At 41.6% G+C, this 14573-nt stretch overlaps 1 protein-coding gene across 22 annotated transcripts in view; it reads left to right on the top strand.

Annotated features, from left to right (window-relative positions):
- dst (dystonin) overlaps positions 1-14573 on the top strand; it is a 188399-nt gene that overhangs the window by 56337 nt on the left and 117489 nt on the right. For all 22 annotated transcript variants that reach the window (XM_082970559.1, XM_082970556.1, XM_082970565.1 and 19 more), the window contains 3 exons: positions 4467-4556; positions 7882-7959; positions 12651-12743. In XM_082970559.1, coding sequence (XP_082826685.1) covers positions 4467-4556; positions 7882-7959; positions 12651-12743 — 261 coding nt within the window. The remainder of the gene's footprint in view (positions 1-4466; positions 4557-7881; positions 7960-12650; positions 12744-14573) is intronic.

Genomic DNA, 14573 nt, shown 5'->3' on the forward strand with positions numbered 1-14573 from the left:
AAATAAATGCATTCGGCCCTAATCTATGCATTTCACATGACTGGGAATCAGTGGCGGTCGGTGCCGTTTAAGATGAGGGAGGATGATAATTTTTTTTAAGTGCATGGCCTTATTTCTATTACAGCATATTGGATGACTGTCATTCTTATTCCATTCACCCAGCTCAATGTAACATCCATAGGTTTAGGCTACTACATGATACTCAAATTTTCCCTGTGCCCATCATGAGGTTGCTACAACCTAGCCTATGAATGAAAGTTTACAACGTAGGTCCACAGCTCGACAGAATTTTGAGTAATCAAGGTGACAGACAGTGGCACATTCAATACCGCCTAGCTAATATGCGGTGTAATCATTATCCAACTGTTGCAAATGTGAATTTCTATTGCACAGATTCAGGTATGTTTGTCCCTGTTTCGTTCCTTTTGTTTCTGTTTAATAAACGTTTTTCAACAGGATTGGCGGAATGAATACACCCCTGATAACACGCAAACACAGTTCACTTTCACAGCAGCCAGATAAAAACAGCATGATCACTTTGCTCGTTGTATATTTAATTCCTTATCGCAACTATCTACGTGCTCTCCTCCTCTCACCTTTTCCCTTCGCTTGTGGACTTCAGTGCAGAACACATCAGCAGTCTGTGACCAGGTGAAAAAACCTTTCCAAGCCAAACCTTCATATCACAACCACTAACTGCTACACACAGCCAGCCTACATCATTGTCACCATATTAGCTAACGTCATAGTCAACATAGCTACTAGAATTAATGCGTTAGTAAACCCGATAAATCATACAGTACAGTGTACAGTCAGAAAGCAGTTTAGCAGTTACACCGGTGGGCCCCAGTGGCAATAAATGAATAAAACCAAAAGCTTACCTTGACTTGGAAGAGTTCCCGTGTTGGATAGCCATTGCCAGCTAGCTAACATAGCGTCCCTCTCTGTTTGAGCCTGGTGTTTGAGTAGGCTAAACTAGCTAGCTGCATTCACTAGCTAAGTGATAGTAAATAAAAATACAACCAATGGTTTCCTTACCTGAACTTCAGCTGTAGCTGTAATTTTCTCCTCTCTCTCTCGCTCTCTCGCTCTCTCGCTCTTCTCTTTAATTTCATAATACATTCATTTGTTCAACACTGTTCAACTATCTCTCTCTTAGTCAACTGCTCACCACACTTTATGCATTGCAGTGCTAGATAGCTGTAGCTTATGCTTTCAGTGCTTTTTGATCTTTTGATTGGGTGGACAACATCAGTTCATGCTGCAAGAGCTCTGATAGGCTGGAGGATGTCCTCCAGAAGTTGTCATAATTACTGTGTAAGTCCATGGAAGGGGGTGAGAACCGTGAGCCTCCTAGGTTTTGTATTGGAGTCAATGTACCCAGAGGAGGACAGAAACTAACTGTCCTCCGACTACACCATGGTGCTACCCTACAGAGTGCTGTTGAGGCTACTGTAGACCTTCATTGCAGAACAGTGCGTTTTAATCAGTTATTTGGTGACGTGAATATATTTAGTATAGTTTTATCTAAAAAGGATAACTTTTTTAATGTTTCACTATTTTTATTTGTATTAAATTCCCCTGAGAAGCCTCCACTGCTGGGAATACAGATATGCATATTTTGGTTACAGTTAGCTTAAAACAAGGTAGGGGCGTGGATCACAAAACAAGTCAGTAAATGGTGTGACCACCATTTACTACGACACACCTTCTTCGTATAGAGTTGATCAGGCTGTTGATTATGATCTGTAGCGCAGTGGTCTAAGGCACAACATCTTAGTGCTAGAGGCGTCACTACAGATCCTGGTTAGATTCCAGGCTGTATCACAACCGGCCGTGATTGGCGGCGCACAATTGGCCCAGCGTCGTCCGGGTTAGGGTTTGGCCGGGGTAGGCTGTCATTGTAAATAAGAATTTGTTCTTAACTGCCTTGCCTTGTTAAATAAAAGTACAAATAAATAAATAATAATAATTCCAAAAAAAGAAGAAACATTTTTTGTTCCGCTCCTCTTCAGTGGCTGTGTGAAGTTGCTGGATATTGGCAGGAATTGGAACATGCTGTCGTTTTGAATAACAACATTGTGTTCCAAAGTTAAATACAACGATATACAAACAATACAACTGTGCCTGTTAGCTGGGGTTATGTGGTGGAGATGAGAGGGGTCTACCGCCTGGTCTCTGTAAAAGCTGGTCACCGGGCCGCCGGGCGATTTCACAGGCCTGGTGGTATTCAGAACAGGAGGAAAGGGAGATGGGCCTACTGTGAGGAGAAAGCCTAGGTCTGGTCTGGAGTTGTTGAGTATGGGGCAGGATGAAGTGCTTTGAGGGCCATGGATATGATGCATAGCCATGTGCTCCCTCAGTTATTCAGAGGCTCTAGTGTCTGAAGGGGATGGTCAGGGAACCTGATTGGAATGATTTTGATAAAGCCTTTGCTGTTGCGTCTTTGAGAGAAATGTTAAGACCATATAATCCTGATTCCCAGCCTCTTTGCAGCATGTCAGTCACAGTCAGTGGAGCTTTTTGGCTTCTTGTCTTTGTCCTGTCTTCTCCTTTTCGTGTAACTATATAACCAACTCAGCACGGTGCTACCATTGCCATTACAAGCCTTTTGTGAAGAAAGACAGACAAGCCCCTGTTAGTCAGGTTTTCTGAAACAGGTTATGGATAACTCAAAAGGTCAGCACGTGTTAAAATAAGCACATGGAGAGGTGTGGCTTTTCTTTGTTTTTGACAGAGTGGAAGTATATCAGAGGCTCCGATTGAATGGGAAGAGGGAGGGGCAGCTGCTCTGTGTGCAGGAAGGATAGTAGTATAATGGTTTTACCCTAACTTTAATCCCGAGCACATTCAAAGGTTGAACGTCTGTACTTTGCCATTGTGTTAGCAGTTGATGTTACTCTTCAATAACACAGACTCCTAAGCAAATCAGGGGGAGAAAAATAGGTTTATTCAAAGAGGACAAATCATAGATGTGATGCTGAGAAGTAGATGTTAATTCTTCCCTGTCCTCAGTGATTCTCTCCCCAGAACAAAGTGACAGGATGTAATTTATAACCCCCAACCCTAGCCTATGGTTGACCAATTAGAATTCCTTGCAGTAAAATTGGGCCAAATAATAAGTATCCTGTTTCAGGCTCAATGTATAGACAATTTGGACCAATGAAAACTTGACACATGTAGTTATGAGTCCAGGACTGAAATTCCTACACAGATTCTAAACAGGTGTTGAACTGAAAAACAATTATTTCCATTGATCGTTAATTCCCTATTGACCTTTAGTCCTCTGTATTGTGTATTATCTTAAAATATTGTTACAATTGTATGGGTGACTACTCACTCAGCCTGTATTTGTTAAGCATGTAAAATATACTAATTATATGGTGATAAATCACAGTCTTTAAAAATAGGATCAGGAAATAAGGTCGTTTAAGGTAGCCTAGTTGTAGTTTCAGTCAGGCAATATAGTGTAAATACTTTGAGATTCAAATCAGACCTGGGTCAAATACATTACGTCAAATACTTTCAAATGACTGAAATGCACTTCATTTAGTTTACACGCTACAATGGAACCAATGGAATAGTCTCAAAAGTGCAAACTTCAAGATAAATTGACATACTATTTGACACAGGTCTGATTTAAATATCCCAATAGGTATGCACGCTCATCATGTTTAATATCCCTTCCCACATACGCACACATACTACACTGACACTCCAACACACACACACACACACACACACACACACACACACACACACACACACACACCACACACACACACACACACACACACACACACACACACACACACACACACACACACACACACACACAAAAAACACACACATGCATATTGACACCACACACATGCACAGACACACACACACACACACACACACACACACACACACACACACACACACACACACACACACACCCCCCCACACACACACACACACACACACACACACACACACACACACACATTTTCACACTCTTCACATACCCTGCTGCTACTCTGTTTGTTATCTATCCTGATTGCCTAGTCACTTTTACCCCAACCTACATGTACATATTGTATTACCTCAATAACCTCAACACCTCGTACTCCTGCACATTGACTCAGTACTGGTACTCCTTGTATATAGCCTCGTTATTGATATTTAATTGTGCTACTATTTTGTGCAAATGTTTCTTATTTTTTAACTCTGCATTGTTGGGAAAGGGCTTGTAAGTAAGCATTTCACTGTAAAGTCTACACCTGTTGTATTTGGCACTTGTGACAAATAATATGTGATTTGATTTGATGGCGATTGAAACGCCAGGATAGTGGGTTCGATTCCCGGGACCACCTGTACTTAAAATATATGCCCGCATGACTGTGAGTCCCTTTGGATAAAAGCATCTGCCAAATGGCATAAATCATATTATTATATTAACGTTCCTTTCCTCTGGCCTTTAGGTCCGGAAGCATGTTAATGACCTGTATGAAGACCTACGAGATGGACATAACCTGATCTCACTGCTGGAGGTCCTGACTGGCCAGTCATTGGTGAGTACTGTGTTGTCATGGTAATGTAGCCTGTGTACATGATGAGTCAGAGGGTATGTGAAATGGAACCCTATTCCATAGGGAACTACTTTTGACCAGAGCCCATGCAAAAATGCAGGATGGCGCCGACAGACATAAAAAATAAATAATAATCTAAGCAAGCATTTTGCTACACCCGCAATAACATCTGCTAAACGTGTATATGACCAATACAATGTGATTTGATTTGATTTATAGGGAATAGGGTGCCATTTTTTATTGTGCTAGACAGTTTTATTTTGGGAAATGTATCTGTGTTCTTGAAAGAAAAGTTAGAACAGAGATGTACATTATAGGCTATGGTTTGCCTTGCTACTAAACCCCAAGATAACACAATTCATTCCATTGTGTGATTCTGATTAACGTAAAGGGCGTTTTCATATATGAATCTGTACCCTGGAGCAGTATCATGGTGCATTTATGAGAATTACAAAAAAGTACAATTTCCTTCACGCAAAACATTATGAAAGTTCAGCGTCCACTTTACCAGACATATTATATAACTTTATTAATCGGGTCCTGGATCCTGAACCTCTTGGGCAAGGACCGGAATTGATTTGGTTTTTACATACACCTAAAGTCCACATATACAGTATATCCTACAGTTAGTGTTGAACAGATATGTGAAAATGCCCCAAGGCTAGGGGGAAACCAACTGCAATCCCACTGGTCAAAAACTGGTTGAATCAATGTTGTTTCCACGTCATTTCAACCCAAACATTCATTGTGATGATGTTGAATCAATGTGGAAAACTGATTGGATTTGCAAAAGTCATCAACGTAAGGGAATGTCGTTTTTTTCACCTAAGTTTTAGCCTAAATCCAATGACAGGGTGACATTGAATTCACGTTAGTTGATAACTCAACCAAATGTAAATCAAAACTAGACATTGAACTGAAGTCTGTGCCCAGTGGGATGCTTGTTTACAACGTTTGTTATGTCATTGTGTTCCAAACAAAACACTGCCTGATAGAAATTATGGATGGGAGAGGTAGACAAGGATTTGTGATCACTTCAGTTCGGATCACTCAAAATGTCATCACAATAGAGCTTGTCTTTCCAACCCTGTTCCTGGAGAACTACACTTTCAGTTTTAACTAACCTGATTCAGCTTATCACCCGGCTAATTGTTAGAATCAGGAGCACTAGATTAGGGTTGGAGCTCTACAGGAACAGGGTTGTAGAAGCCTGCATTACAGAATATGAAAATGAATCACAATCATTTCTGACTTTTGATGTCACCGTTGTTTGGTGATGTGCAGCAGCATCTCTGTAACTCATGTGAGGAGAAATTAGGTTCCCTCTAAAATAGGTGAAGCTGATTTTTCTCCTCGAAGTAGTAGTACTCTCTTTTGTTTACATCCTGTTTCCTCTCTACCCTCTTCCTCCTCTCCTCTGTTTCTTCTGTATTGGATTGTTTCCTATTCACTTTATGTCCTCCTTTTTATTTGTCCAACTTGTGTCCATGTCTATTTGTCTCTCCCTTGTGTGTTTCTTTCTTGCGCTCACGTTAACTCGGTCTGGTAAGCCAAGGGAGCGTGATTTCCTCAAGACGTTGCGGTTGGTGAGTTCGGCAGAAGCATGTGCGGTTGAGCAGCATGGACATGAGCAGGATGATGATAAGGGGGTAGGTGTGGTTCACCATCCTCCCCCTTGTAACACAACTAATGCAGCGCGTGCCGTGGACATTAATGAGAGTGGAACAACAATCCCACCACAGGCTTTTTACTTTAGTGGACCGTAGTTGGCTAGGTCAAGTTTTCTTTCTCGTAGATTCTATGATAGAAGTTTGTGCACAACACTGTGCTTGATGCTGCTGTGTAAACTAGGGAGTAGGCCCACTGTATTGCTTTACAAATGCTAGCTGACAAGCTGAGATGGATTACATGATGGCAATGCACTCGCCTTATGAGCTAAAGGCCCAGGCTCATGTTCAATTCATCGTTTTTTCTCAACAACAACAAACTGTGGTATTGTACATGCCATAGGAAAGTAAAGGAGAAACACCATGCACTTCAGTCTTGGATAGGATTGCAAGCGCTGGTACAACTCGGTCACGTTTAAAACACATAACATTATTATGTGGTTCATAAGAGCTCCGCCTGGGTCTTTAAGTCCAACCTCAATAGCTTTGTGCATCATAGAGCCATACAATCAAACTGAACGTCAACCTTTATGAACCATTGGACATTTTTCATCAGATAGTGGCTTTCTATTGTATTTAGTGTATACCAAAACCAAGCCACTTGAAGGAACGTGCTGAGTTAAATGAGAGTGAGCCGTTGAGGAAAAGGCTTTTGTGGTGAAAGGGATTCCTCCGCCTCTTCTCTTGGCCAGCCAGGAGAGTAATGACTGAATCCAGAGGGCTGTGCTGCAGCTCAATCCTGGGTCGTCAGGGGACTGCCTGGCTTGTGACACAGTTTCCATCTCATTACCTTGAGCTGTAACCTCCCATTGTCCACGGGTGTCTTTCACAGGAGTTTGGCTCTCTGCTCACAAAATGACACATTTTCAGGTGTTTTACCTCACAGCTAAATTCATCCTAGATGCTTTTTGGATTTGGGAAAGGTCCTCATTGGAATGAGTTTATCACTCAGACACACCGGTTTATAGCTTCATGTTTAGCCTTTTGTCATTAGTTATGACTGTAGTTGTGAATGGTGAAATATGTCAGATGATGTGTTCTGTCAGTTCAGTTTGGGAGGACATAGAAAATACATTTATCTATCTAGTAAATACAGTGTGTAGTATTAGCAGTGATTTGTAGTAGGCCAATTCCACGGTAACAGTGACACTGAGACTCAGATCCTTCATTTTAAAATGTATGTCAAACAAAAAAACTATGAAGAACTTGAAGAAAAGTGCAAATGCAAAGTTTGGTAAGAGAATGACTGCACTGTTCTTCAATAAAATGTGTTTTTGTAAAATATTCAGTGGACATTTTTTATAGTAATCCTTGTGCAGAGAGTTGTATGGTTTGTTTAACTTTTCAATCATTGGTTTTTGTTTGACATAAACTTTAAAGTGAAAAATCAGAGTTTCAGTGTAACTCTGTTACTGTGGAATTGGCCAATGACCGCCCTGGATCTGGATTTGTTGGTTCCCTCCCTTTTGGTTTTTCTCTCTTTCCCTCAGTAGATGAGTGGGTAAGACCCTGGCAGCAGCATGTCCTGTGTCCTCATACTACTAATGGTGTGGTGAGTCCCTGGTCCTTGGAAAGGGAGAGACCACATGGCAACGTCACTAACATGACCCGCTCTTCCCATTCCTCCTCTATGCCCACAGCCTCGGGAGAAAGGGAGGATGCGCTTCCACAGACTCCAGAATGTACAGATAGCACTGGACTTCTTAAAGAGGCGGCAGGTAAGGACCAATCGCATGTGCCGGAATGGTATAACTTAAAATATGTAAGCTAATTTTCTGTTAACCAATTCATCATGTAAAGCTATTTAAAGAAAGCATACTGTATGTCCAGGGAGATAAAGATTGACTTCGAAATTGGACGTCTATCAATGTCCTGAGGACGTCGGGAAACGCCTTATCAACCGGGCACTAGGGGCAACAGTGAGCACTATTACAGTCAAGGAGACTAGTGCCTTGTGGACGGGGATGGGCGTAATCCCATGATGATGTTCAAACCCAGTGGGGGAGGGGACACTGTTTTAACCCTATCCCAGACCTTAACCCTTACCTTAACCCTTATTTTAACCATTCAGAATGAGTGACTAAAATTTATGTTTAACCCTATCCCAAACCTTAACCCTTATCTTAACCATTCAGAATGAGTGACTAAACTTAATGTTTAACCCTATCCCAAACCTTAACCCTTATCTTAACCATTCAGAATGAGTGACTAAAATTTATGTTTAACCCTATCCCAAACCTTAACCCTTATCTTAACCATTCAGAATGAGTGACTAAACTTAATGTTTAACCCTATCCCAAACCTTAACCCTTACCTTAACCATTCAGAATGAGTGACTAAACGTTATATTTAAACCCTATCCCAAACCTTACCCCTTACCTTAACCCTTACCTTAACCATTCAGAATGAGTGACTAAACGTTATATTTAAACCCTATCCCAAACCTTAACCCTTATCTTAACCATTCAGAATGAGTGACTAAACTTAATGTTTAACCCTATCCCAAACCTTAACCCTTATCTTAACCATTCAGAATGAGTGACTAAACTTAATGTTTAACCCTATGCCAGACCTTAACCCTTATCTTAAACCTTACCTTAACCATTCAGAATGAGTGACTAAACTTAAGAAATGGAACGATACAGAGCATTAGGAGCAACCCAGGGTGTCAAAAACACTTTGAAATTTGATGTTTGGATCAACTTCGAAATTTGACACTTGAAGAAATGTGGATAAACATCTAATTTTGCAGTGAGACTGAGAACTTGTTGGTACTGTATGTCCACATCAAAACGGTAACACTGCTCATACATGACAAGGATAGCCAATATCATTACCTCATAAAGGATTCAATACGTCCCTCATCATGACTCACAATAGAGGGCATGCGGAAACCATCTCCCACCGGTGATTACGTCTCTGTTTGCCCCTCCCCCACATCCACCACAGTCAGGAAGTGATATGGATGGAGAACAGTGTGCAGTGGTCAGCTACGTCCTGCCAGACATCACGTCAGTGAGAGCAACCCAAGACCTGAGACAAAGGATTCATAGATCGTTCAGTTATGCCATTGTTTTAATGACACACCAGGCCCCAGTCACACCTCATACATATTCATAAACAAAAATTGACAATGACAATGTCACATGCCTTTGTTCTGTCCTGCTGTGGATGTACAGCTAGAATGTATCATAATAAGGGTAGAGGTGCCATCAAAATTGCAATGAATTGTGGGAAGGGATAACATAAGATTTTACAAATGGCTGTGCCCATATAAATTGCCTTTGTTTCCAGTTTGACTATTGCTGAACAACTGAATAAGAATAATTCAGTGCATAATCAAATAAAGTTGTGTTTATTTCTGCTTATGACAGGGATTGCCATGCATATCAATGAAAGGCAGTGTTTTAAACATCATGGCTTATTCTATCAAATTAGGTGGAGAGCCAGCACAGTAGCAGTTTCAGACAATCATCTACAATACAAACACTTTGCGTAGGGAATGATGAATGTAGACTATGTTTGAATGTAGGGAACAATATTAAAACGGCATTAGTTTATTAGAATGACAACATGACATCACATTCATTGTGTGCTAGTACATAAACCACCACACTATAGAGCCCCATTGTGGTGTATAGGTGTGGACTCAAGGCCACAGAATAATAACTAGGATTTATTGGCACCGCTTCAGTTACTATTTGTATTTATTAAGGATCCATGCCAAGGCAGCAGCTATTTTTCCTGGGGCCCAGCAACATTAAGGCAGTTACATACAATTTATATTATTACATGACATTACATTTCATAACACTTTACCAATACATTTAGTGTGTTCCCTCAGGCCACTATCCCATATTCACAATACAACATCCATGTGTAAGTGTGTGTAGTGCGTCTCTTATCATGTGTATGTGTGTCTGTACCTGTGTGTGTCTTTTCACAGTCCCCGCTGTTCCATAAGGGGTTTTTATCTGTTTTGTTTTTATCTGATTCTACTGCTTGCATCGGTTACCTGATGTGGAATGGAGTTCCATGTAGTCATTGCTCTATGTAGTACTGTGTGCCTCCCATAGTCTGTTCTGGACTTGGGGATTGTGAAGAGACCTCTGGTGGCATGTCTTGTGGGGTATGCATGGGTGTCTGAGCTGTGTGCTAGTAGTTTAAACAGACACCTTGTGCATTCAGCATGTCAACACGTCTTACAAATACAAGTATTGATGAAGTCAATCTGTCCTCTACTTTGAGCCAGGAGAGATTGACATGCATATCATTAATGTTAGCTCTCTGTGTACATTTAAGGGCCAGCCTTGCTGCCCTGTTCTTGGCCCGTTGTAATTTTCCTAAGTCCCTCTTTGTGGCACCTGACTACACGACTGAACAGTAGTCCAAGTGCGGCTAAACTAGGGCCTGTAGGACCTGCCTTGTTGATAGTGCTGTTAAGAAGGTAGAAACTAGGGCCTGTAGGACCTGCCTTGTTGATAGTGCTGTTAAGAAGGTAGAAACTAGGGCCTGTAGGACCTGCCTTGTTGATAGTGCTGTTAAGAAGGTAGAAACTAGGGCCTGTAGGACCTGCCTTGTTGATAGTGCTGTTAAGAAGGTAGAAACTAGGGCCTGTAGGACCTGCCTTGTTGATAGTGCTGTTAAGAAGGTAGAAACTAGGGCCTGTAGGACCTGCCTTGTTGATAGTGCTGTTAAGAAGGTAGAAACTAGGGCCTGTAGGACCTGCCTTGTTGATAGTGCTGTTAAGAAGGTAGAAACTAGGGCCTGTAGGACCTGCCTTGTTGATAGTGCTGTTGAGAAGGTAGAAACTAGGGCCTGTAGGACCTGCCTTGTTGATAGTGCTGTTAAGAAGGTAGAAACTAGGGCCTGTAGGACCTGCCTTGTTGATAGTGCTGTTAAGAAGGTAGAAACTAGGGCCTGTAGGACCTGCCTTGTTGATAGTGCTGTTGAGAAGGTAGAAACTAGGGCCTGTAGGACCTGCCTTGTTGATAGTGCTGTTAAGAAGGTAGAAACTAGGGCCTGTAGGACCTTGCCTTGTTGATAGTGTTGTTGAGAAGGTAGAAACTAGGGCCTGTAGGACCTGCCTTGTTGATAGTGCTGTTAAGAAGGTAGAAACTAGGGCCTGTAGGACCTGCCTTGTTGATAGTGTTGTTGAGAAGGTAGAAACTAGGGCCTGTAGAACCTGCCTTGTTGATAGTGTTGTTAAGAAGGTAGAAACTAGGGCCTGTAGGACCTGCCTTGTTGATAGTGCTGTTAAGAAGGTAGAAACTAGGGCCTGTAGGACCTGCCTTGTTGATAGTGTTGTTGAGAAGGTAGAAACTAGGGCCTGTAGGACCTGCCTTGTTGATAGTATTGTTGAGAAGGTAGAAACTAGGGCCTGTAGGACCTGCCTTGTTGATAGTGTTGTTAAGAAGGTAGAAACTAGGGCCTGTAGGACCTGCCTTGTTGATAGTGTTGTTGAGAAGGTAGAATAGCGTTTTATTATGGACAGACTTCTCCTGATCTTAGCTACTACTGTATCAATATGTTTTGACCATGACAGTTTATACTCCAGGGTTACTCCAAGCAGTTTAGTCACCTCAACTTGATCAATTTTCACATTATTTATTACAAGGTTTATTTGAGGTTTAGGGTTTAGTGAATGATTTGTCCCCAATACAATACTTTTAGTTTTTGAAATATTCAGGGCTAACTTATTCCTTGCCACCCATTCTAAAACTAACCGCAGCTCTTTATTAAGTGTTGCAGAGATTTCACTGTAGTAGCTGTCGTGTATAGTGTTGAGTCATCCGAGGGTGGTAGCACTAGTCACAGGCCTGGGTAACTCCAGTCCTCAGGGGCCTGATCGGTGTCCCATTCCCCCCCCCCTCCCTAGAAAACACAGCTGATTTAAACTAATTGCATATTTAACTGAAGATCATGATTAGGTGATTATTGGAGTCAGGTGTGTTAGCTGGGGCTGGGGCAAAGGTTTGACACCAATCAGGCCCCTGAGGACTGGAGTTGCCCAGGCCTGCAACTAGCAGATGGAGAGAATCTGTTTTGGGGATTTCCAAGAGGATAGATATTACCCTCAGAATATTTCTGTATCTTTTTTTAATGAGGATTATAAATGATCTGTTACAGTGAGTACAACACTAATACTGATGAACAAATTCACATTCTCACTCATGTGTATGCGTACACTGTGCATTACCAGTTGAAGACATGCAGTATTATTAGGTTTTGGAAATAGAGACATCTTCAGCTGTTTTTCAGAGACGTTAACTTTAGCCTGCTAAGAATTAAGGTGCTTTGCAAAATGATATAAAACATTTCTTATACTGTAGAAGTTGATGTAGATTTGGAATGCGTCACTTGTGTGTGTCATGCTTATTACACAGCTGTTTATAACTGTTGTCCTCAGGTCAAGCTGGTTAACATCAGGAATGATGACATCACAGACGGGAATCCCAAATTGACGCTGGGATTGATATGGACCATAATTCTGCACTTTCAGGTCAGATTCATACTGTGTATTTCATTCTCTGGCTGTGTGAATCGCTGTGCAAGTATCCTTTCTCCATTTCTGTTATTTTTTTACTCAGCAAATTAAAATCAGTGGATCTGAATATTCCAGTGTTTTATTATTGTTAATTTGGCTGATGATTAGGATGACATGTCATGCATAGAGCTATGGTTATTGTTTCGACCAAAGTAAGATAGTTGTCATTTAAGGGGTTCTGGATTGAGGTAGTATGTCTCTGTTAAATCGACAGTAAATTCTAGTATATTGAGGCCAGTGTGATTGAAAAGCTAGCGTGTTGCTTAAGCTCGCTACAGCACTGAATGTCTTGGGATTAGCTTGCATAACACTGTGTGACATTTGGTGCAGGTTGAACAATCTAAACTGTCAGTTTCTATTTTTATAGCTGTTGTTTCCCTCTTTGGCCACAAGATGTCAAAACAGTCTTAATAACAAAGTGTCATTCCAGTGGTTATTGTAATGTAGGCCTATATCTATGTCTGTTTGTCTGCTGGCTCATACATGCCCCAGTTATTATGGCTGTGAAAATGTTTGTCTGCTGGCTCATACACCATATTCATGGTAGTAACGGGTCATTTCCTGAGAGAGATGGTCTCTTTCAAGTTCTGCACTTACAAGTGGAAAAGCTCCCCAAGTGAAGTCACCTGCTGACAATGACAGGTGGATTTGAAAATGGTGCTGCAATGGTGTGATTAGTAACCTTGCTGGACACTTGAAGACTTGCACTAACTCCCCAAGCTTAATGGTTATCTGAGCTGAAATGGTGAAATGTTCGTTAGGTCGGTGTAGTGTTTATGCTTCCGTGGAGGGAGAGCTTTGACATTACAATGCAAACAACATGTCCCTCCCTCCAGTATGATGTGTTGTGTGATGATGAGCGCAGGAAAATAGATTGTTTGCATTAGAGGAAGTGTCACTTCCTTCAGCCTGGCTATCGCTTAAAGTTCATCTGTTTTCAGTGTCCCTCCTTCCAGTGTTTTCACAGTGTTTTCACAGTGTTTTCACAGGCCCCACACCCTGAGAGCATTCGTGCCCATGTCTGTCTAGCACCACACAGACTGTCTTGCTGCAGCTGTACATTCACATGGAAACAATGGATTCATTTTAGTCATTTAGCAGACACTCTTATCTAGAGCAACTAGGGTTACGTGCATTGCTCAAGGGCACATTGACACATTTTTCACCTAGTCAGCTCAGGGATTCAAACTAGCAACCTACATACACACACGCCTGCACACTAGAGGGTAGATGGCACCATCAGTAGCAGCACTAGGTGGATCTAGTGTTGCATTTCTGAGGCCTAGTGAAGGACACACTGCTAATTCTCTGTCTCTGTCTCTCTCTGTCTCTCTCTCTCTCTCTCTCTCTGTCTCTCTCTCTCTGTCTCTCTCTCTGTCTCTCTCTCTGTCTCTCTCTCTGTCTCTCTCTCTCTCTGTCTCTCTCTCTCTGTCTCTGTCTCTCTCTCTCTCTGTCTCTCTCTCTCTCTCTCTGTCTCTCTCTCTCTCAGGCCCCTGCTATGGATTATTAATATATTTGGCACAGTCAGCCTGCAAGCTTGTCTCCACTGGGTTACAGTATGGGAAAGGAATGTTAGAAGCAGCTAGCCTTATGACTCCCTAACTTAGAACCACACCATGGTAGAAAGACAAGAAGAAGCATGCACTTACTGTACAGTAAGCCGTTTATCTGCATTAGTTCATACACTCCACTACATATTTATTTGGACAGTGAAGCTAAAACTCAAATGTCACCTTATATTTGAGGATATTTTCATACATATATGTTTTACCGTTTACAAATAAT

This window comes from Salmo salar, chromosome 28 (genome assembly GCF_965601325.2).
Source record: "Salmo salar chromosome 28, fSalSal1, whole genome shotgun sequence".
Classification (NCBI taxonomy): Eukaryota; Metazoa; Chordata; class Actinopteri; order Salmoniformes; family Salmonidae; genus Salmo; species Salmo salar.